General features: G+C 38.6%; 1 protein-coding gene across 1 annotated transcript in view; it reads right to left on the bottom strand.

The window, feature by feature from the left end:
- MRC2 (mannose receptor C type 2) overlaps positions 1 to 22,688 on the bottom strand; it is a 93,362-nt gene that overhangs the window by 37,260 nt on the left and 33,414 nt on the right. The window contains exons 2-5 of the mRNA XM_044673208.1: positions 7,118 to 7,525; positions 5,250 to 5,423; positions 4,457 to 4,621; positions 1,805 to 1,918 (exon numbers count right to left, since the gene is read on the bottom strand). Coding sequence (XP_044529143.1) covers positions 1,805 to 1,918; positions 4,457 to 4,621; positions 5,250 to 5,423; positions 7,118 to 7,525 — 861 coding nt within the window. The remainder of the gene's footprint in view (positions 1 to 1,804; positions 1,919 to 4,456; positions 4,622 to 5,249; positions 5,424 to 7,117; positions 7,526 to 22,688) is intronic.

Genomic DNA, 22,688 nt, shown 5'->3' with positions numbered 1-22,688 from the left:
GGTAGAGACACAGAAAGAGATAGAGAAAAAGAGACAGAAATACAGAAACAGAGAGAAAGAAAGAGAGATGGGCAGAAAGACAGAGACACAGGGAGATAGAGAAAAGGAGACAAAGATATAGAAAGAGAGAAATAGAAATGGAAAGAGACAGAGAGAAAAAGAAAGAGAAGCAGAGAGAAAGAGGGAGAGAAAGAAACGCATCCCCCAGGAAGGGAAGAGCTCATATCTGGAGCCCTAAAGCCAAGAGAGCTCACCCCATTCCCCACCATATCTCCAAGTTAAGGAATAGAAAGGAGAGCAACATCTCCAAACCAACTTGGCCCACCTGTTCATAGGTTCTGAAGGGCACAGTTTCTGATTTCTGTATCCTCAGGGGATCTCGTTGTCCCTCCTAAACCAACCTCACAGAATCCACACTGCTCTCCCTGCCAATTCCTCCTCCTGGCTGGCAATGGAAGGTTGCCTAGACCTTGCCCTGTGTTGGAGGTTGAGACTTGAGGCATTAACAAGCTGAAGGGTATAGTGAGCCCAGTGTCAAGAAGCTTTGGATTTAAAGGACCTGAATTCAAATCCTGTCTCTGACACTACCTGCAGGACCTCAGACAAGTCATCTCTCCAGGCCTAAGTTTCCTCATCTTTAAAATAAGGGGGTTGAATTGGCTGACCTCTCTCGTCCCTTCCAGCTCTAATTCTATGATCCTGCGAGCATCAGACTCCATGGGTCAGGAAGGGTGAGCCACTTCTTCTAGGAGATTAGAGAGTGCCAGGTAGATAGAAAAGCAAACATGGTCCAGATGTGGGTTACAGCAACAGGTGAAGAAATGGGTCAGCGCCTCAGGAGCTCTTCCCAGAATCTCCCCCTCCCCAGAATATCATGGGCTGGCAGGTGAGAGGGAAGAGGACCAGGCTGAAGGAGGACTTATAAGGCAAACCCTTCCAGAAGCCCATTCTCTCTGCTAATCAGCACTGCCCATCTAAGCCCCTGGGAAAGGAGTCAGGAAAAGAGTTATGGAGCAAGTGAAGCTCTGAGCTGAGATCCAGATGACCCATCTTAAACTATAATAGAGACAAAGGACTGTAAGGGGGAAGAGGAAAAGGCAGGAAAGGCATAAGGGAGGAGGGAGTGTCCCCCAGCCCTATTTCTTCTCCCCTGACAATAGGGTCAGACTATGGATCTCACTTCCAGCCCCAATAATAGTTTATGGAGACAGCTAAGTGGCTCAGTGGATTGAGAGCCAAACCTAAGGAGAAGAGGTCATGAATTCAAATCTGAGCTCAGTCACTTTCTAGCTGTGTGACTCTGGGCAAGTCACTTAACCCCCATTGCCTAGCCTTTACTTGCTCTTCTGCCTTGGAACCAATACTAAGCATTAGTTCTAAGACAGAAGGAAAGGTATTTGTTTGGTTTTTTTTTTTAATAGCTAGCATTTATATAATGTCTGAAGGTTTGCAAAACCCTTTACAGATATTGTCTTATTTTATCCTCACAGCAACCTGGAAGCAGATGTTATTAATACAATATTCACATCTTACAGATGAGGAAACTGAGGCAGATTGCGATTAAGTGACTTGCTTCAGGGTTACAAGGTTAGAACATGGCTGAAGTTAGGTTTGAATTCAGCTCTTCCTGATCCCAGATCCAGTAGAACCACTTAGCTACATCTCCATCCCTATATACCTCTAGGTTGTTGCCTCTAAGGAAGATAGTAGAGTGCTTTCCCCTTAGAAGAAAGGAAGAGATGGACTTCCTCTGGCATGCAGGGGGCCCTACATGGCTGATGGATGTGGAGATCTAAAGTCTTACCACTCTCCCAGTTAAGATATTTGAGGGGAGAATTGTCAGACCACTGCCAGCCGCCATTGGTGTCCAGGTCATTGAGTCCAATCCAGAGGGTAGAGCTATAGCCAGTGAGCAGTCCTGGGCACAAGACCAAAGAAAGGGGATGGAGGTAGAAAGAGAGAAGGGAAAGGAGAGGAGGGAGGAAAAAAAACAGGAATTAATTTTAACCAAAATGCCCACTATGTACAAATCCCAAAATGTAACAGCTAAATAGAAACAGGGAAAAGATGTATCTAGCTGGAAAGGAAAGAGCCCCAAAATAAAAATCCAAGTTCACCAACAGAAGAAAGATCTGAAAGGAATTCCAAGCATATCACCACCATTATCATTGCCAGCATCGGGTATCTGATTATTATTTCTGGTCATTGGGGTTCTTCCAGGCTTATGATTTCATTGGTGTGGGTAACTCCTCCAAAGTCCATGGACTTTGTTCTGCATCAGTTCTTCAATTTAGACTCTGAGAGGGTTTGGAGGTAGAACAGAGAGATCAAGTGATTGACCCAAGGTCCCACAGCCAGCCTATCCACTAGGTCAGACTGCCTCTCACCATTGTTGCTATAATTCCCTACCATGTCACATTATTGCTGAATCTTGCCAGAATATTAGCACATTCCTTTTTGGCAAACTAAGAAATAGTGGTGAATTTGAGGCTCTAGTTTTTCTGATCGTCTTTATTTTGTTTATTTCATTATTTAGTTTTGTCACTAAAGTGGGGGAGGCGGTGTGCCGGCATGCTGGCCTGGGTTTTGGCCTCATATCTGATACTTTTGGACTTAAGGCCCATTGATGTCCACCTCTCAGCCTCAAATGATTCCTTCTGACTTGTCTGCTAAGCTAAAATATCTACCTGACAGGGTTTTTTTAAATTATTTTAAACCCTTAAAATACTATAATTTTAATCAAATTAAATACTCTATTAATAATAGTAAAATAGTATTATATAATATATATGATCCAGTTATAATATAATAAAGTATTATATTATATATTAATATTATTATTATAAAATACTATATTGTTATATTGATTCATTCTGTACTATGATAATATTATTATATTTATATATGTTATATATTAGTAAAATTAATAATTGTATTAAGGGCTAAGCAATGGGGATTAAGTGACTTGCCCAGGATCACAAAGCTAGGAAGTATCTGAGGTCAGATTTGAATCCAGGTCCTCCTGATTCCAGACCTGGTACTCTAACCACTGTGCTAGCTAGCTGCCCCTCCTCACACAGTTATTATGAGTATCAAATGAGATAACATAGGTAAGGGACTGTGCAAATCTAAAAGCACTAGGTAAATTCTAGCTCTCCTGAGTACTGGGCAGCTAGGTATGTAGTGGACAGAACACCAGGCCCAAAGTGAGGAAGAAATTGATTCAAATCTGGACTTCAGACACTTCCTAGCTGTGTGACCCTGTCACTTAACCCCCAGTTGCCTAGCCTTATGCTGCTCATTTCTGTCTTGGAAGTGATGCTAAGACAGAAGGTAAAATAAAAAAAAATTTTTTTAAATAATGATTTCAGACAAAGCAAAAGCAAAAGCAAAAATAGAACTACATTTTGCTAGAAGTTACCATTGATGAAATAATAAAACTTTTATAGTAAAAAAAAAAAAAAGATAGAAGATAAAAGTTTTTTTTTTTAAATCCCTTTACACTCAAAAAAATTTTGAGGGCCACTTTATACTCTTAAATTTATTGAAGACTCCAAACAGCCTTTGTTTATGAGGATTATATCTATTGATTTTTATCATCTTATTCATTAGAAGAATTTAGTATTATAATGAAAATGATTTTGACCTCATAGACCCCCTGAAAGGGTTTTGAGGACCCCCAGCCATCCCCCAGACCACACTTTGAGAATCACTCTGCTAATGCCAATGAAATCATAGGCCCCGTTGCCCTATTAGGATTATTATAGACAGGTTATGATCTGCATTTAGTAGAGGGAGTTAACGCACCATTGAAATCACAGCTCATTGACACATTGTGTGTATTTTTTTTTAATTTAAAATAAATGACAGTAGCCCTGCCACTGAATACCTTACCCTTCTCTCCTCTACCAATCTGCCTTCAACAGCCCAGTGGTTCTTTTATCCTCCTACACATACACAAACAAAGGAGAGTGTGCTCTGGTACCAGGGGTATGCTAGAGTCATCTCTTACTGGATTAAGAGAGTCCATTGTTAAATTTTCTGCATGAGCACTTACACACCAAAAATAAGCAAACGCTACAAATCAGGGTTTGATTTGCTATTTTGTTGATCATCTAGACTTAAGAGAGTAATGCAAAAAATGTTAATAATGAAGATTAAATTTCAAAGTATATGGAGAATACTTTTATCCCCTCGGGGGCTGGTGGTTAAACATTTACCAGTACACCATTGTCCCAAACCCTCCATATGCATTTTTCCCCACTACACCTCAGTTCTTGCCCACCAAAAGTCCTCCAAGACATCCCTGTTTGCTGTTGAAAGGGTTCAGTTTTCTGCTGACCCTATATACAGTGCTCAGCTGTTTATAAGAAAAGAGAAGACTTGTTACTAATGGAGTTAGAATTAGGGAGAAGAGATTGGGAACACCAGTCTTCCCCATCCTGGCCTCACTCACCATTGATGTAGGTTTGCTCGTGGATCTCAGTGATGCTCAACAGGTCAGCTCCCTGCTGCTCACAACTGGCCCAGGCCTCTCTCCAGGACAGTGTAGACTGGAAATTAAACTGGTAGCAGCTATTTGTTAGCTGGTCCTTATCCCAAAAAGTCTCACAGTCATTACCTAAAACAGCAGTAGGAAAGAAGGAATGGAGGGAGCTTAGAGGAGACACAGACTAGTGGCTGACCCCACAAGTGACCCTCCTAAAGAGTCCCCCTGGTACTATGTGATAACCTCAATCTCCTATTCCAGAGGTTCTTAACACAGGGTCCATAAACATTTTTTAAATTAATAAATATTAATGACCAGATTGTAATACAATTGGTTTCCTTTGTAATCCTGTGTGTTTTGCTTTATGCCTTTAAAAATATTACTCCAAGAAGGGTCCAAAAAAGATCAGTCTTTCCCAGATTGACAATAGTACCAAAAAAAAAAAAGAGTAGGGATCCCAGTCATATTCCATCTCTGAAGTCCAAAAGGACAGTGGGAATGGAAAGTGACAAGAGAGAGCCACGTCTCACACGAGCCCCTAAAATTCCACCAAATCTGCCTGCATTCCTGATCTCCTGGACCTCCAACCTACATCCGACCCCCCAACATATTCCCAGCCTCCTTCTAACCTTTCCAGCCTCCATCTGCAAGTTTTTATCAATAACTCCCTTCAATCCTTCTCCTACCCACTATTTCCCTCCCCCTCTTCCCAGTACCTTATTCTGGAGATAGGGGTAGGGATGGCAGGAGCGACACTCACTCTTAATGGGGCAGAAGCCCCATCGCTCATCCTTGCCGTAATCCTGAGTGGTGGCACACCAGAGGTGCCCGTCTTCTCTGCCGGTGCTGGTACACCCATGGAACCACTGATTGTCATATTTGAAGGGGATGGTACAGGGCTTCCCATGAGAGTTTCCTTGAATTGTGTATATTTCTGTTGGGGAGAAGGACAGAGCTCTCACTATTAGGGTGCCAAAATCATTTCCTATCCTATCAGTCAAGTGGGCTGGGGGTATCAGTGACCAGCCTATTGCCCCCAGCTCTCTATCATACAACTAGTAGGAATTCTGGATAGTATGGGAATAGTGGGATAGAAGCAAGAGGAGGATGAAAGATCTGCTTTTCCCAGTTTTTTTCTCCTTGCCTTCCATATCCTCAGAGCTAGCAAAGACAAAAAGGAATAAAATGGAAATGATCATGTTTTCCTCAAAGAGCTTTCCAGATTTACCCTGCTATACCTCCCTCACTGGACTCCCAGCCTCAGACCCTTATTAGCTGTGTGAACTTGGGCAAGTCATTTAACTCTATTTGCCTTAATCTACAGGAGAAGGAAATGGCAAACCACTCCAGTATCTTGGACGGTATGTGAGCTGTCGTCCATGGAGTCACAGTCAGACACGTCTGAATGAGTCTCCCACTTGTGGCTATGCAAAGCTAGAGGTGTCCTAGTCTTAAGTTCCATCCCACTGTTCTCTTTTCCCTTTTATTCCATGAATCTAGCCTAAAACCTTCAAAGACAAGGAATTATCACTACCCAGAGGATTAATTCCCCACAGACCCAGATTAGCTCAGATTAGCTTCTGTCAAAGTTAAGAGTGTAGAGGGGTTTCTTTCCTACATACAGAGACACAGATTGCCAGGTGTGGATGTGGGGAGAGGTGAGATGAGAGATGGCTAAAAGGTAACCCCTTTTAAGCCTTGCTGTCCAGAGGTCCCATTTTCTCTTGCCATACTGCTCCCTCAATGTTGCCAGCCAGTTTACTTATCTCAGAAGCCAGGTGGTCTTCCAAGAAAGGGGATAAGAGGAAAATTGCCTAGTGGGAACAGTTCTGGTGCTCAGGTGCCCTAGTTTTAGCTCTGCCATTAACACAATGTGTGACCTAACAATACCAGGCCTTTATTCTTCCATAAAATGGAGATTAAAGTTGCTTTATTTAACCTCATAGTGAAGGATAAAATAAGATGGACATAAAAACACTTTGGAAAATCAGAGTAATATGGTGGGTGGAATGCTGGAACTGGGATTTGCTTCCAACTCAAGACACTCTAGATGATCCTGAGTTAATTGTTTAATTTCTACTTCTCTAAACCTTGAGTACCTCATCTGAAAAATGGGAATAATAATAGTACCTAGAGTAGCTTAGTGAATAGAGCTCCAGGCCTAGAGTCAGGAAGATCTGAGTTCAAATCCAGCCTCAGACACTTACTAGCCATGCAACTGTGGGCAAATCACTTAACCCTGTTTGCCTCAGTTTCCCCATCTATAAAATCAGTTGGAAGAAGAAATGGCAAACTACTCCAGTATCTCTGCTAAGAAAACCTCAAATGGGGTCATGAAGAGTCAGACACGACTGAAACGGCTCAACAACAATAACACAAAACTTGTGAGGATCAAATGAGGTAACATATGGGAAAATCTTTGCCAACTTTATAGTGTTGTATAAATTTAAATGATTATTTCTTAGGGAATAGTTGAAAAGTAAATTACTTGGGAAACATTTTATTTGAAGAGTGAAATCATGGGTGGCAGGGAGAGACTCTTTCCCCAGAGCCCATAGCACAAGGAGGGAGCTGTTTACCACTCCTCATACTCTCTTTAGAAGCATTATCCGACCCCGGCCCCCTCACCATAGTAGGGTACAGAGCACAGATCCTCATCACTTCCATAGATGCGCCACTGGTTGCCCCTTGTCTGGTCTCCACGATCAGAGACAACAGTCTTTGAGTTGTTCCCAGTCTGTCCCCCCAGGTACAAAGACAGTTGATCCCCCAGAGTCCGGCAGTGCCAGCGCAGGACTAGGGCTTCTCGGTCACACTCATAGGTGCCCAGGGATGGGGCTGAGGTTGTATTAGCACCAGGCCAGGCTGTGCCCAGGCACTGCATGCTGCCCAAGTTGAAGAGTCGGTTGCGGGAGACCCACTTCCATTGCTGTGCAGGTAGGCTGGTGTTGCAGGCTGGTGAGACCTTAACCTGTCCTTCTTGAGCCTCCAGACAGCCTTGTAGCCCATGACTGAAGATCAGGAAGACATTGGGCTCTGGAAAAGAAGGCAGGTAATAAGGAATTAAAAATGTCTCTCCTGTTCATTGATTTCTTTGTATCCCCACCAACATCATTCTCAGGACTTACTATAAAATAACCTCTTAGTTGACTTTTCAATCTTCTCTCTCTCTCTCTCTCTCCCCCCTAATCCACCTTATACATTATCAACAAGTATGTTCATAAGCACCATTTTCATCAGGACATTCCCCAGCTCCAAACCCCAGGGTGGTATTATGAAAAAAGAGCTAGATTGAGAATAAAAAGGGCCTGGGTAAAAATAGTGGTTCTGCCATACACAAAGCAGTACAACTTTGGGTAAGTCACATCTTCCTAGGGTCTCAGTTTCCTTTTCTGTAAGATGAGAAGGTATAAACAAATTCTGATCTCTGAATCTAATGGAATATTATTGAAAGGAAGAACATGAAAAGTTCAAAGAAGAACGAGAAGACTTGTATGACGTGATATTGAACAAAGAAAACAATATTCATAATGACTTCAATAATATAAATGAAAACAACTGAAAAAGGCTGCTAGACTCCAATTAATTGCAAAGAATAATCTTGGCCCTAGATAACAGAGGACAAAACACATTCCTAAAGAAGTAGAGAATTACAAGAGGAAAATATTGCTTATACAATCAAATATGGTTGCCTTGTCGGTTTTGCTTAAATGTTTTTGTTTCTTTGTTCAATAAAGTATGCCACTTTAAGAACAAAAGATCGAGAATATGAAGGGAAATAATGAAAAAAACTGTGAAGGAAGGTTGCCTAGCAGTACCAGATATTAAACTATACTATAAATCAGTGATCATCAAAACTATATGGCACTGGCTAAGAGATAGAAGGGAGGATCAGTGGAATAGACTTGGGGTAAGTGATATCAGCAAGACAGTCTATGATAAACCCAAAGAGCCCAACTTTGGGGACAAAAATCCACTATTTGACAAAATCTGCTGGGAAAATTGGAAAACAATATGGGAGAGATTAGGTTTAGATCAACATCTCACACCCTACACCAAGACAAATTCAAAATGGGTGAATGACTTGAATATAAAAAAGGAAACTATAAGTAAATTAAGTGAACACAGAATAGTATGGTTTTCATATGTCTGGGAAAGGAAAGATTTTAAAACCAAGCAAGAGTTAGAAAAAATTACAAAATTTAAAATAAATAATTTTGATTATATAAAATTAAAAAGGTTTTGTACGAACAAAAACAATGCAACCAAAATCATAAGGGAAACAACAAACTGGGAAAAAATCTTTATAACAAAAAACTCTGGCAGAGGTCTAATTACTAAAATATACAAGAAGCTAAATCAATTGTATAAAAAAATCAAGCCATTCCCCAATTGATAAATGGGCAAGGGACATGAATAGGCAATTTTCAGACAAAGAAATCAAAATTATCAATAAGCACGTGAGAAAGTGTTCTAAATCTCTAATAATTAGAGAAATGCAAATCAAAACAACTCTGAGGTACCACCTCACACTTAGCAGATTGGCTAAAATGATAGCAGGTGAAACTAATAAATGTTGGAGGGGATGTGGCAAAATTGGGACATTATTGCATTGCTAGTGGAGTTGTGAACTGATCCAACCATTCTGGATGGCAATTTGGAACTATGCCCAAAGAGCGATAAAAGACTTCCTGCCCCTCAATCCAACCATACCATTGCTGGGTTTGTACCCCAAAGAAATCATAGATAAACAGACTTGTACAAAAATATTTATAGCTGCACTTTTTGTGGCGGCAAAAAACTGGAAAATGAGGGTATGCCCTTCAATTGGGGAATGGCTGAACAAATTGTGGTATATGCTGGTGATGGAATACTATTGTGCTCAAAGGAATAATAAACTGGAGGAATTCCATGTGAACTGGAATGACCTCCAGGAATTGATGCAGAGTGAAAGGAGCAGAACCAGGAGAACATTGTACACAGAGACTGATACACTGTGGTAAAATCGAATGTAATGGACTTCTGTACTAGTAGCAATGACTAGCAGCAAATTCAGGACAATTCTGGGGAATTTATGGAAAAGAATGCTACCCACATTCAGAGGAAGAACTACAGGAGTGGAAACACAGAAGAAAAACAACTGCTAGAACACATGGGTTGATGTGGACATGATTGGGGATGTAGACTCTAAACGACCACACAAATGCAACTATCAATAATATGTAAATAAGTCTTGATTGATGATACATGTTAAAACGAGTGGAAATGCACATTGGCTATGGGGGGGGAGTGAAGAGGGGTGAAGGGGAAAGTTAAAACATGAATCGTAATCATGGAAAATTTTTCTAAAGAATTAAAAATTTAAAAAAATTTTTAAGTATGCCACTTTATTGTGGACTGATCAGTTAAAAAACTGATTTTTTAAAAAGGCAGCCAGGTGGCACAGTAGATAGAGTGCCAGACCTGGAATCAGGAAGACTCAACTTCGTAAGTTCAATTCTGGCCTCCAACACTTACTAGCTTACAACAAACTCACTTAAGTTTGTTTGCCTCAGTTTCTTTTTTTGTAGAATGATCTGGAGAGGGAAATGGCAAACCACTATAATACTATTGCCAAGAAAATTCCAAATGGGCTCAGACACAACTGAAATGACTTAATGACAACAGTTTTTTTAAAAGTTAACTGAGGGAAGGCTAAACTAGACAATCTCAAGTCTCCTTTGTTTCTAGTATTATGTGATTTGTGATCACCCTCCTGTAAGACTTTGGCACCAATATGGAAGTCAGGATGTTGGTGACTACGAGTCCAGGATCACTTTCTTCAATTCTTAAACAATACTAGGCTATCTCAATGGATGGGTCCAAGCAGACTATGTCAAGGAGTGACCTCAGTAGCCAGACCTTACCCTGGGTGTTCTTTGTCCTCTCAATATGATCCTTTCTCTCATTCCTTCTCTTGTCTTATCCCACAAACCACAACTAAACTCACCAAGGCTGCCCAAGGCCTCTCTAGAGACTTAATGTTTTGAAGTCAAAAGTTTCTTCAAGGTCAATGATGGGTTAATGGAAAATATCCCTCTGCAGGGGGTAGGGAAAGAGCCTGGGACCAGAGAAAAGGAAAAATACCAGCTGCTTCTTAAGAGTCTTCCCAGAGATAGAGCCGGACATTTTAGACCAGGACTCCAAAAAGACCAGCACCAAAACCACTTTCTCCCCTACAACTGATATATAATTCCAATCTGATATTCCATGTGATATAATATAAATGTGGGTTTCTGATTACAATATTCAAATAAAAATATTTATTGACTTAGATGTAAAGTCAAATAAAAGCCAAGCTGCCCACATAAACTTCAGAAAGTATATGAAAAAAGAGTTTAAAAAGTATATAAAATGTATAAATTTTAAAAATATACAAACAATGAGGGTGAAATGAAGGGAACAGGCATCTAATGACCTTCACTCTTATTTGAACCCGATAATGGAAGGGTATACACACACACACAGTCATCAAGTAAATTCTTTCTCTTTCTCCATCCTTTTTTTAAGATAGGGTCAGAAGCAAATGCAGTAAAGATATGAGGTTGTGATAAAGGAAAATATACAATTTGCAGTCATAATAATGATGCCGAATAGTATAAATTTATCCATGAAATAGATGGATGGTAGCAGATGGATTAGAATAGAACTCAACAGTATGTTGTTTACAAGAAACACATTTAAAACAAAGATTTACAGTGATTAATGTGAGAGGCTAAAGCAGAATTTAGGTACTAGGTGATTTTTAAAAAGTAAAAGGTACAAATCATGATTTTAAATAAATTCATAGTTAAAAGAGATAAAATAACTACATTATGCTGAAATGAATCCAAATAATGAAATAAATATAAATATTTAATACAGATACAAGGAATGTCATAACATCTAAGTATGTGAAACTTTAAAAAGAAACATAAGGAAAAATAAATAACAAAACCATAGTAGCTAGGGAGCTAAATGTTTTCATTTCAGTTCTAACAAATCTAATAAGAATATAAATTAGAAAAAAGTTAAGGAAGTGTGTAGAATTGTTTAAAAGTGCAACTGAATCACAGGTGACTACTGAATAAGAATAAAAAGGTATATACATATTTCTCAGCCGTACATGATACTTTTACAAAAATTGATCATAGGCTAAGACAAAAAGATGCATAAACTGTATAGAAAATGGGAAATATAAAACATATCCTTTACTGATCACAATGCAAAAAAAAAAACTGTACTCATTAAAGAGCATTTGAAGAAAGTATTCAAATTTAAATGGAGACAAAATAATCTAATCCCAAAGAATTGGTGAATCAAAGAATAAATCATACAAAATAACTAATTTCCTCAAGGAAAACAACGAGACAATACATCAAAACTTTTGGAACTCAATCAGAGTAGTCCTTAGAATTGACTCTATGTCTCTAAACACCTTTACCAACAAAAGAGAGAGAAAAATGAATCAATGAATTTGTTATACAATTAAGAAAATTAGAAAAGCAACAAAACAAAAGACCTCAAATACAAAAACAGATGTTCTAAAATTTAAAAAAGATAAACAAAATTAAAAACAGAAAAAAGCATTGACTTTATAAATAAAACCAGGAGCTAGGGTTTTTTGGAGGAAAAGAAACTAATAAAATTGATAAATCATTAACTAATCTGATTTTTTTTAAAAAGAAGTAAAGCCAAGTTGACAAAAAAAATCCCTCACAATAGTTGTAGCCTCTTTGCTAATACTTTATTTTATATTTTTGAAGTGATCCTTGTATTTTACCAACAAAGCTCTTTGGGAAGAGAGAGATAAATAAATTCCATTAATTCCATTGTAGAATATATAAAATGTCTGGGAGTTCAACTAGCAATCATACTTAGGAATCTAAAAAACTATTCAGCTACAAAACACTCTTTCCAGAAGTACAGATTTAAATAATTACAGGTTTTAATTGCTCATGGATGAGCTATGCTGATATTATAAAAATGAAAACACTACCTAAATTAACTTACATATTCAATTCCATACCAAACTACCAAAGGGTTCTTTTGTTGAACTAGAAAAAACAGTACCAAAATTGAATTGTAGTAACAAAAGTTTAGTAACCTCAGGGAAAACAATGGGAGAAAAATGAGGAATGGAGTTTAGCAGTCCAAGATTTCAAACTATAGTATTCTCAAAAGCAGTAATCATCATAAATCTTAAGTACTGGTTAAGAAATAGAAAAGTTGATTGGTGAAACAGATTAGGGACACCAGATCCAGAAGCAATTTAATAGAGCATCATAGTAATTAAATAAATCCAACATCTCCAACTACTCCACAAAAACAGCTGGGAAAATTGGAAAGAGGTCTGGGAGAAATCAGGTTTAGTCCAATATCTCATTCCATATGTTACAATAAGCTCCAAAAAAGATAAGTGACCTAGACATATCTGGAATCCAATAGGCAACAAACTTTTCTTCATCCTAAATCTTTTCCTCTCCCATTTGTTCATCTTTCAGCAGTCACTAAAACCTCTCTACTCCCTGATGGCATTTCCCTGGGCTTAGTGGTCCAGAATACAGAGTTTGAATACTACTCTTTGCTCCCCATTGCCACTTCCAGATGTCCAAGACACGTACCTACCTCTCTCTCACTCTGTAATTTCTCCTCCTTTTATATTCATGAAATTAATATCTATCACCCAATCAAAATCCTGGAAGTTGTTTTCTCTAAATTTCTCCCTTCCTCAATGACTTCAATACCTGGCTCATAATTATTTCTCTTCTCTCCAACTCCTGCCCTAATACAAGAGGTCTTCTACATACTTATTGACTCTTCCTTGAAAATTTTAATCACTCAGTTCTTTGATCTACTGATTTCCCATGGCTTACTCCTCCACCTTACCTTAGCCACACAAAAAAGATAATCATACCCTTGATGTTGCCATTACCCACAAATGCACCACCATGGAATTGTGAAATCTCCTTATCTAACCATAACCCATTTGCTCATCACCTCTCCCATTTTGCCTTCCCTTACCAAACCCCATTCTTTATCCACACCATGATCTGCAATCCCTTGATTCCTCAGTTCTTTCCCAGGCTCTCTACCCTGCACTATCCACTCTCCTCTTTTCTCCCTCTTAACTCCTTGGTGAGCTAGTTCAGCTCTACATGTCCTCCTCCCTTGACTCTCTTGGTCCCTTATCATATCAGCAATTACACCTGCCTTGGATCATTTGCATCCCAGAGAAAATATATAAAAACAATTTATGAGACTGTAAAGGAAAACAATTGTTAAAAGACTTAAGATATATTGTCAGTGCAAATAACAAGTCAAGACTGCACAAAAATGATGTAACCTGCAACTAACCTCTTGGTGGAGAGGTGATGGATTTAGAGGACAGAATGAAATGTACATTTTCAAACATGGTCATCATGTGGATTTGTTTTTCTCGTCTATACTTATTTGTCACCAGGGAGGACTTTTGTGGGAAAATACGGGGAGAGGGAAATTGAGGAAATGAGTGAGATTGAAAAGAAAGAAAAAGAAAAAAAGGACCTTAATGAATTATTTTAAGGAATAAACAGAAAAGAGGAGAAGGATGTTCAAGAGAGAACCCAGGCAAGTAACAAAGCATTGGAACTGCTGTGTTAAATTTAAAATATTAAGAAACAGCTACGCACATTAGAAATTCAAAGTTTCAGGAGATTTTATTGTACTTTGTACAGAGAAATGGTCATATTTGCTGACAACTGACAGCACTTTGAAAAATATTAGCATTTATTAATCATCTACAAGGTGCAATATGTTGAGGTAGGTACTTAGGATACAAAGAAAAGGAAAAACAGTCCCTGCCATCAAGGAGCTTATATTCCACTGGAAGCTGCCAACATGTAAATAAATCTGTACTAGATAATCTAAGGAAGATGAGACCAGTAACAACAAGAAAAGCTTCCCCTGATGAATGTGGTAAGAGAAAGATCAGGACTAAGACAGGATTAATCAGAGGGGCAATATTCAAGTTCTTACTATATACAAGAAGTTTTGTTAAATCTTGGGAAAGAAAAGAGGCACTAAGGTATGTGGGATTGACACTTATTTAGTGGTCATAGAGGTGGATTGTCTCAGAAGGATCCCGGAAGACAATCCCTCACCCTCCTGTTCCAACTTGTCCTCTCTAAATCCCAACAAGTTTGCTCATGAGTATTTACTAAGCATGGCACATGGTGCTGAGGTCAGGTAGCCACGTGGTATAATGGAATGGGAGATATGGATTCTAGTTCCAGCTCTGACACTTAATGTGTGACCATGGACAAGTCACTTAAAGTCCCCATCCCCAGCCTCCATTTCACCATCTGTAAAATGGGAACAATAACATTTGTAATGTGTAACTCAGAGCAAGTATTTGGTGAACTTCAACAGGCTACAACAGGGAAGCTTAACCTTTTTTTTTGGAGTCACAAAGTCCTTTGTCAATCTGGTGAATCCCATGGACTGTTTCCCATGGTATCATGCAGAGCCAAAGTTGATGACATATAATCCCTACTACTACTGGGAGAAGCTGAAGCTGGTGGATCTCTTGAATTTAGTTCTGAGCTGCAGTAGAGAGAGCTAAAGTTAATTGGATGGCCAAAGAGTACAGCACTAATATGATGAGGGCCTTCCTCTCCATCTCCTAGACAAAGGACACCAGACTGCCTAAGTAGGGGCAAATAAGGAACAGAGAAAATCACAAAGGATAAAATAGATAACTTTGAACATGTAAAATTTCAAAGTTTTTTTTTTCACAAATCTAATAAAGTGAAAATTGAATGGGAAACAAATGGGACAAAATTTTTACAGCAAGTTTCTCATATAAAGGTTTCATTTCCAAGATATGGAAGGAACCAATTCAAATTTTTAAGTAAAGAGCCATTTTCTAATTAAAGTTTGAAGGATATGAACAAGCAGTTCTCAAAGGAAGAAATTTTGGCTATCCATAGCCAAATGAGAGATGATCCTAATCTACTAATTAGAGAAATGCAAATTAAGCAGTTCTGTGGTTCAATTCACACCACCAGAATGGCAAAGATGGTCCAAAAAATAAGAAAAATGACAAGTGTGGAAGGGGTTTTGGAAAAGAGGAACATCGATGTGCAGGTAGTAGACCTACAAATGGCTATAACCATTCCGCAAAGTAATTTAGAATTATACAGAGAGAGTTACTCAACAGTTGATGAATGCTCTTTTTTTTAAGCCCTTTTCTTCTTAGAATCAATACTGTATTGGTTTCAAGGCAACAAAGTGGCAAGAGCTGGGAAATTGGAATTAAATGACTTGCCCAGGGTCACATAGTTAGGAAGTATTTTAATGCAAATTTGAATCCAGGACCTCCTGTCTCCAGATCTGGTTCTTAATCTACTGAGCCCCCCTAGCTGCCCCCCTAGAGATGTTCATAGACCACTCTTAGGCCGCTTTCCAAAAGTGATTGAAGAAAGAAAATAAATGTCCTATATATACAAAATATGTAAAGCAATTCTTTTAGGGTTGACAAAAGATGGAAATTAAGAAAATGCCCATCAATTGAGGAATGACTGAAATAGTTGTGGTACATCCCATCACATTTATCTATGGATGAAACAAGCAGAACCAGGAGAACAATTTATACCATCGATCAACACTTAATCAATAAACATTTATCAAGCATCTACTGTGTGTTAGACACTGTGCTAAGCTATAATATCACTATTGTAAAAATCAAAATGTTGGGTACTTTTATAAACTGATAAAGACTGAGATGAGCAGAAGCAGGAAAACTGTGTATACTATAACATCAACACTGTAAAAGCACACAACTTTAATAACTACAAGAACTATGATCCATACAATGCCCATTCGTGATTCCAAAGGACAGATGGTGAAATATACTATCCATTACAGAGAAGTAATGGATTTAGGGTGTGGAATAAGGAAGGCTTTAGACATTTGTTTCATTTAACTATGTATATCCGTTACAAGAAATTTATTTTTCTTTTTTTTTGTCCTAATGGGGAGCAGAGAAAATAGATTTCTATTCAATTTATTTTTATAAGATGGGTAGGATAGTGCTACAGAGGTGAAATGTGGCATGAACTTTCAGATGAGATTATCATAGTAGCTTTATTTAATAGTTTTACTTTATTACAAGAATGGGAATAATCTGTAAATGTCTGTAATGAAAAAAACAAAACATATCAATAAAACTTAAAACAAAAACCCAACCCAGAAAGAACAAGCAGATTCAAGCTCCTGTGCCAATCAGTAATCAGAGAAGATCATGAGTGGCACTGCACTTCAAGCCTAGGTGAAATAGTGAGACCCGGTCTCAAAAGAAAACAAAAGCTCACAGAAGCAGGTTAAAAACTCCAGCCTATAAAAATATCAGCTATTATTAGTTGGAGAGGGTGAGAACTCAAGCATGAACCCAATTGAGAAATATCACGTAAACAAGTAGTCAAGGATAATGAAATTCATTCCTTTAAATGCCAAAAATGTTTACCTATTTTTGACAGAAATCTAAGATGAATGACTTACATTCCTTTCTTTTTATTAAAAGATATTGAATATGGTTTGATCCCCTAAATATAAATGTTCTCCCTTTCATATTTTCTTATATTTAATTACTTTGTTTGGATTTGTATTTCACTCTTTCTTTGGAAAATGTATTTATTGGGAGCAGCCAGGTGGCTCAGTGAGTTGAGAGCCAGGACCAGAGATGGGAGATCCTGGGTTCAAATGTGGCCTTAGACACTTCCTAGCTGTATGACCCTGGGCAAATCACTTAACCGCCATTGCCTAGCCCTTGCCACTCTTCTGTCTTAGTGGTTCTAAGACAGAAGGTAAGGCTTTCAAAAAAATGTATTTATTTGTTTGTTATCTTAAAATTCCAAGGTATCTCCCCCTCACCCCTCACTGCACTAGAGAAAGTATCATTTGATAGATAGATAGACAGACAGACAGACATAGACAGACAGACAGACAGACAGACAGATAGACAGATATTTTAAAATGGCGGTAGGATAGTGCTACAGATGTGAAATGTGTCATGCACTTTCAGATGAGGTTATTAGTTTTATTCTGAGTGGAAATAATTTCTAAATGTAATGTAAAAAACAAGACATTTTTATATATAATATATACATACAAACACATACATGTGTGTGTATATATATATAAATATATACATATATATATATAAAACAATGTCTTGCTTGTTTCCATTTATCATTTCTTTCTCTGGAATAGCCATACATGAGTAATTCTTCAAACAATATGTCTGTTGCTGTATACAATATTCTCTTGGTTCTGCTGATTTCCCACTCTTCATAATTTCATGTGGGCTTTTCCATTTTTTTAATAATCCTTGCCTCTCATCTTAAAATCAATCCTGTGTATTGGTTCTAAGGCAGAAGAATGGTAAGGGCTAGGCAATGGTGGTTAAGTGGCTTGCCAGGGTCACACAGCTAGGAAGTGTCAGAGGCCAGACTTCAACCCAGGATCTCCTATCTCCATGGTTGTCTCTCTATCCACTGAGCCACCTAGGTGCCCCTTTTCCATATTTTTTTTAATTAGCTGCTCGACATTTGTTATGGCACAGTAATATTCCATCCCCATCATATACCACAACTTGTTTAGCCATTTCCTAAAAAATGAACATTCCCTTAATTTCCAGTTCTTTGCCACCACAAAGAGAGCTGCTATAAATATTTTAGAACATATAGGTCATTTTCCTTTTTCTCTAGTCACCTTAGGAAACAAACCTAATAGTGGTATTGCTGGGTCCAAGGGTATACACAATTACAACTTGGGGCACAACTTCACATTGCTCTCCAAGATGGTTGGATCAGTTCACAATTCCACCAAGAGTGTATTAGTGTCTCCACTTTTCTACATCCCTTCCAACATTTTTCCCTTTTATCATTTTAGCCAATCTGATAGATACGAGATGGTGTCTCAGAACCATTTTGATTCACATTTCTCTAATCAATAATAATTTAGAGCATTTTTTCACAATTATATACAATTTTGATTTTCTCATCCAAAAACTCTGTTCATATCCTTTGACCATTTATCACTTGGAGAATGGTTCATATTCTCATAAATTTGACTGTTTTCTCTATATACTTTAAATATGAAACTTCTATCCAAGAAACTGTCTAAAATTTTTCCCCAATTTTCTGCTTTCCTTCTAATTTTTGCTTCATTAGTTTTAGTTTTACTAAATCTTTTCAATTTAATGTAATCAATATGCCCAAAGGACTTTAAGAGAATGAATGCCCTTTGATCCAGCAATACCACTACTAGGATTGTACCCCAAAGAGATAAAAAAATGGGGATGGACCTATTTGTACAAAAATATTTGTAGCTGCACTTTTTGTGGTGGCAAAAAAAATGGGAAAATGAGGGGATGTCCCTCAATTTGGGAATGGCTGAACAAATTATGGCATATGGTGAGAATGGAATACTATTGTAGTATAAGGAATGATGAACTGCTTGATTTCTATATGAACTGGAAAGACCTCCATGAACTGATACAGAGTGAAATGAGCAGAACAAGGAGAATATTATACACAGAAACTGAAACATTGTGAGACGATCAAATGTAATAGATTTTGCTACTAATAGCAATGCAATGATCCAGGACAATTTTGAGACATTTACGAGAAAGAATGCTATCCACAGCTAAAGAACTGTGGGGGTAAAAATGCAGAAGAAAACATAGGATTTATTACTTGTTTATATGAGTATTTGATTTGGGGTTTTGGTTTTAAATATGAAAATAGGTTTTGAGTGATAATACACGTATAAGCCAGTGGAAATGCTTGTCAGCTTTGGGAGTGGGGAGAAAAGAGGGGAGGGAGAGAACATGAATCATGTAACCATGGAAAAATATTTTAAATAATAAAATTATATTTTAAAAATGTTAATGTAATTTCAGTTATTCATTTTACATCTCACAATGCTTTCTATCTCTTGTTTACTCAAAAATTATTCTCCTATCCATAAACTCTGTCTGTGCTGTCTGTGTGTGTGTATGTCTCTCTCTCTCTCTCTCTCTCTCTCTCTCTCTCTCTCTGTCATATAAGTTTCCAAATATCACGTACTTGTATTCTTATATACTTGTATCTTCAGAGTCTAGTCCAGTTGGTCTGGCATATAATCAATCGCACTTAATAAATCCTTGTTAATTGATTCCATGATTACTCAAGGTCATCATTTACAAACAGTGCCTGGCACACAGTAAATATTTAATAGATATTTGTTGACTGACTCCCTGACATCAATTACTCTACAGTAAGTGGGTATGTAGGAATGTCTGCCACTTCACTAAATGGCCTCTGATTATAGTCTTCTTGTATTTTTTTGTCTGCTGCTTACAGATATTTTTGTCTCTCCCCTCCTGGTTAACTATCACTTTTGCTGTCATTGTGTCTCTTGAAAATATAGAAGAGATGAAAGGGTGGTCAGGATATTACCCGAATTTTCACTTATACATACAATTGTCTTGGGGTAAGAAGGCCAGTGCTTTGTGGAGAAAATATTTGCGTTCTGTGGCTGTTATCTGTGGTTCAGAAGCCTTCATCATATGATTCCAGATTTCTGGCTCTGTACCAGATGATTGACTTTGCTGGAAATCAGACTTCTGGATAAGAGAAATATCAAGTGTACTACAAATAAAATTGCCAAAGGAACAAAGAATATACATGTAAAATGAATAAAGAATGTAAGAAAGTTCTGCAAAGAAGGGAAAGTTTGAGCTGAGTCTTGAAGAAAGTGACAGAAATGAATAAGGAGAGAGGAGGGAAGAATATCTAAGTGGGGCAGGGGTTGGGGGGACAAAACAGCAAGGACAAAGGTAGAGAGGATGGAATGTGAGAAAGAAATGGGGTGGGGGCAGCAAACAGAGAAAATTATTGAAAGAGAAGGGTTCAAAAAGCATGAAAGACAAAGCTAGAAAGGTAGAGGCTTAGAAAACAATTGATGAAAAGTCTTAGATACTAGATTCTGGTTTGATTTGGGAGAGGAAGAGTGAGTCCTTGAGGAGCTGGGCCTCTTGGGGCATGCAGATGTGAGGGGTCATTCTGGGGAGAAGTGGCTGGCCTGCCAACTGGGACAAACGCCAAAGGGAACAGCTGCTTTCAATGAGACAATCTCATCCTGGGCCAATTCTTGAAAATGGCTCTGAATCAGCAAAAACAGTCCAGCCAGGACTGACCAGCTAAAAGGCGCCAATTCTGAATGAGGCACCTTTGGGGAATGGTTTTCCCCTACCTTCAGGTCAGGACAGCTCTACTAGACAGAGCAGCTAACTACACACCATAACCATTTATGTATATTTAGGCGCATGTTTCTTATATCCACAGTTCTGTATTTCATCTTCTCCATTAATATATGAGCTCCGTGAGAGCAATCTGTGTTTTTGCCTTCCTTTGAATCTCTAGCTCTTGGTCTCTGCCTGGCCCATAGCAAACACTTTTGAAATGCTGTAGTGAGTTCTTAATAAATGCTTGATGAAGGACTGATTGACTGAAGCTCTTATCATCTTGGTGACTTCCCTGGTGCCTGCCACCCCGGTGCTCTGAACTTTCTCCTAGTTCTGGAAAGAAGAATCATTCAGAATGTGAACCCCACTTTGGTTCCCTGTTATCCAATTCTATGCAACCATATATATAAAATAAACTAAATTCCTCAGTCCAGAATTCAAGGTTCCCCACTCACTGTTCCTCCCTCTGCCCCTTGATCTTTGCCCCCCATCTCTTTTCATTCCCCATTAGGGCCCCTTTATTCCATGTCAACAAAAGTGCTTGCCATACGTCAGAATGGGTCGCTTTTTGTTATCTGTGTACCACTCACCAACTCAATGAGCACCTAGCACGTATGTGCTGAATGCTACATGATTCAACATATAATAATCCCCTCCCACAAGGAATTTATAATCTCCTCTAACTCTTTTTTCCTTTAATTCAATTTCACAGACATTTACTGAATGCCTCCTAGGTTCAAGGCATTCACACCCTGAGCACCTACTCTTCAGACATCCCTGCCCATCATTTTCATTACAAACTGCCTCAGAGTTTTAGAGAATTTGGAGCTAGAAGAGACTTCAGGCATTCTCTCTTCCAATCTCTCATTTTACATATGAAGTAACAGGCCCAGAGGCAACAGAGGAGAGAACTGTCCCAAAATCCCAGAGGCAGTGAGGAGGAAGGTGGGATTGAAATCGAGGTCCTCTGATTACAGACCCAAGTCTCTTGCCACTACACCTCCAAGAGGCCTATCTTAATTAATGATAGTGGATAATAATAATAATAATAATAATAATAATAATGAAGAAGAAGAAAGAAGAAGAAGAAGAAGAAGAAGAAGAAGAAGAAGAAGAATGAGAATAAGATATTTGTTGGAAGGCTGCATGAATAAATAAGGGTGGTGTTGATCTCTGACTAAATGATTTCCCCTCTGCCCTACTTAACCCTTCCTCTCATCATGCAATCACAGAAAATGAGAGGCCCTGGGCAAATCTTGGTGCTCTAGGTAACCCTCAGTTACAAGTTGTAGGGTACCTGCATTGGTAGAGGAAGTTTCTTACACCAATGAAAACATAGATCTGGTTCAGATCCCATGATGAAATTAGAAGGGCAGCTGACTGCCTAGCCTGTCGTCCCTTTACAAAATATGAGGGAGTTTTCCTCAGTTGAATTATGAGGGACAATATTATTGGCCAGACGAAAATGCTCCCAATGGCCCCTTAAAAAGGTGTGGTCACCAGTTGAATCAGGAGCCATCACTTTAAGAATAACCCAGTCCTCTGAGATGGAAATGCTCTTGGGGTGGGGGGTTCTTTCTCCTCCCCTACGACCACAAGCCATGACATTTTTTCAGTGAAGTGACTCACCCTTTGGAGATACCACATCCAGCAGAGAGCAGAGACACACATTCTCTAGACACAGACAGAGACAGAGGAAGGAAACAGCTTAAACAAACTTAACCCCTAGCCACAGAGAAGAGAAACAACTGTGGGGAGGAGCAGTTTCTGGGAGCCCAACTGAGTAACCTGCCCAGCAGAAATGCTCTGTCTACCTGGGAGCAGAGGGAAGGAGGGAGGAAGGGAGAAAGGGAGGAAGGGAAGTAGGAAGGAAGGAAGGAAGGAAGGAAGGAAGGAAGGAAGGAAGGAAGG

The sequence above is a fragment of the Gracilinanus agilis genome, chromosome 4 (assembly GCF_016433145.1).
Source record: "Gracilinanus agilis isolate LMUSP501 chromosome 4, AgileGrace, whole genome shotgun sequence".
Taxonomy (NCBI): domain Eukaryota; kingdom Metazoa; phylum Chordata; class Mammalia; order Didelphimorphia; family Didelphidae; genus Gracilinanus; species Gracilinanus agilis.
This window is presented reverse-complemented; position numbering and strand designations above follow the sequence as displayed.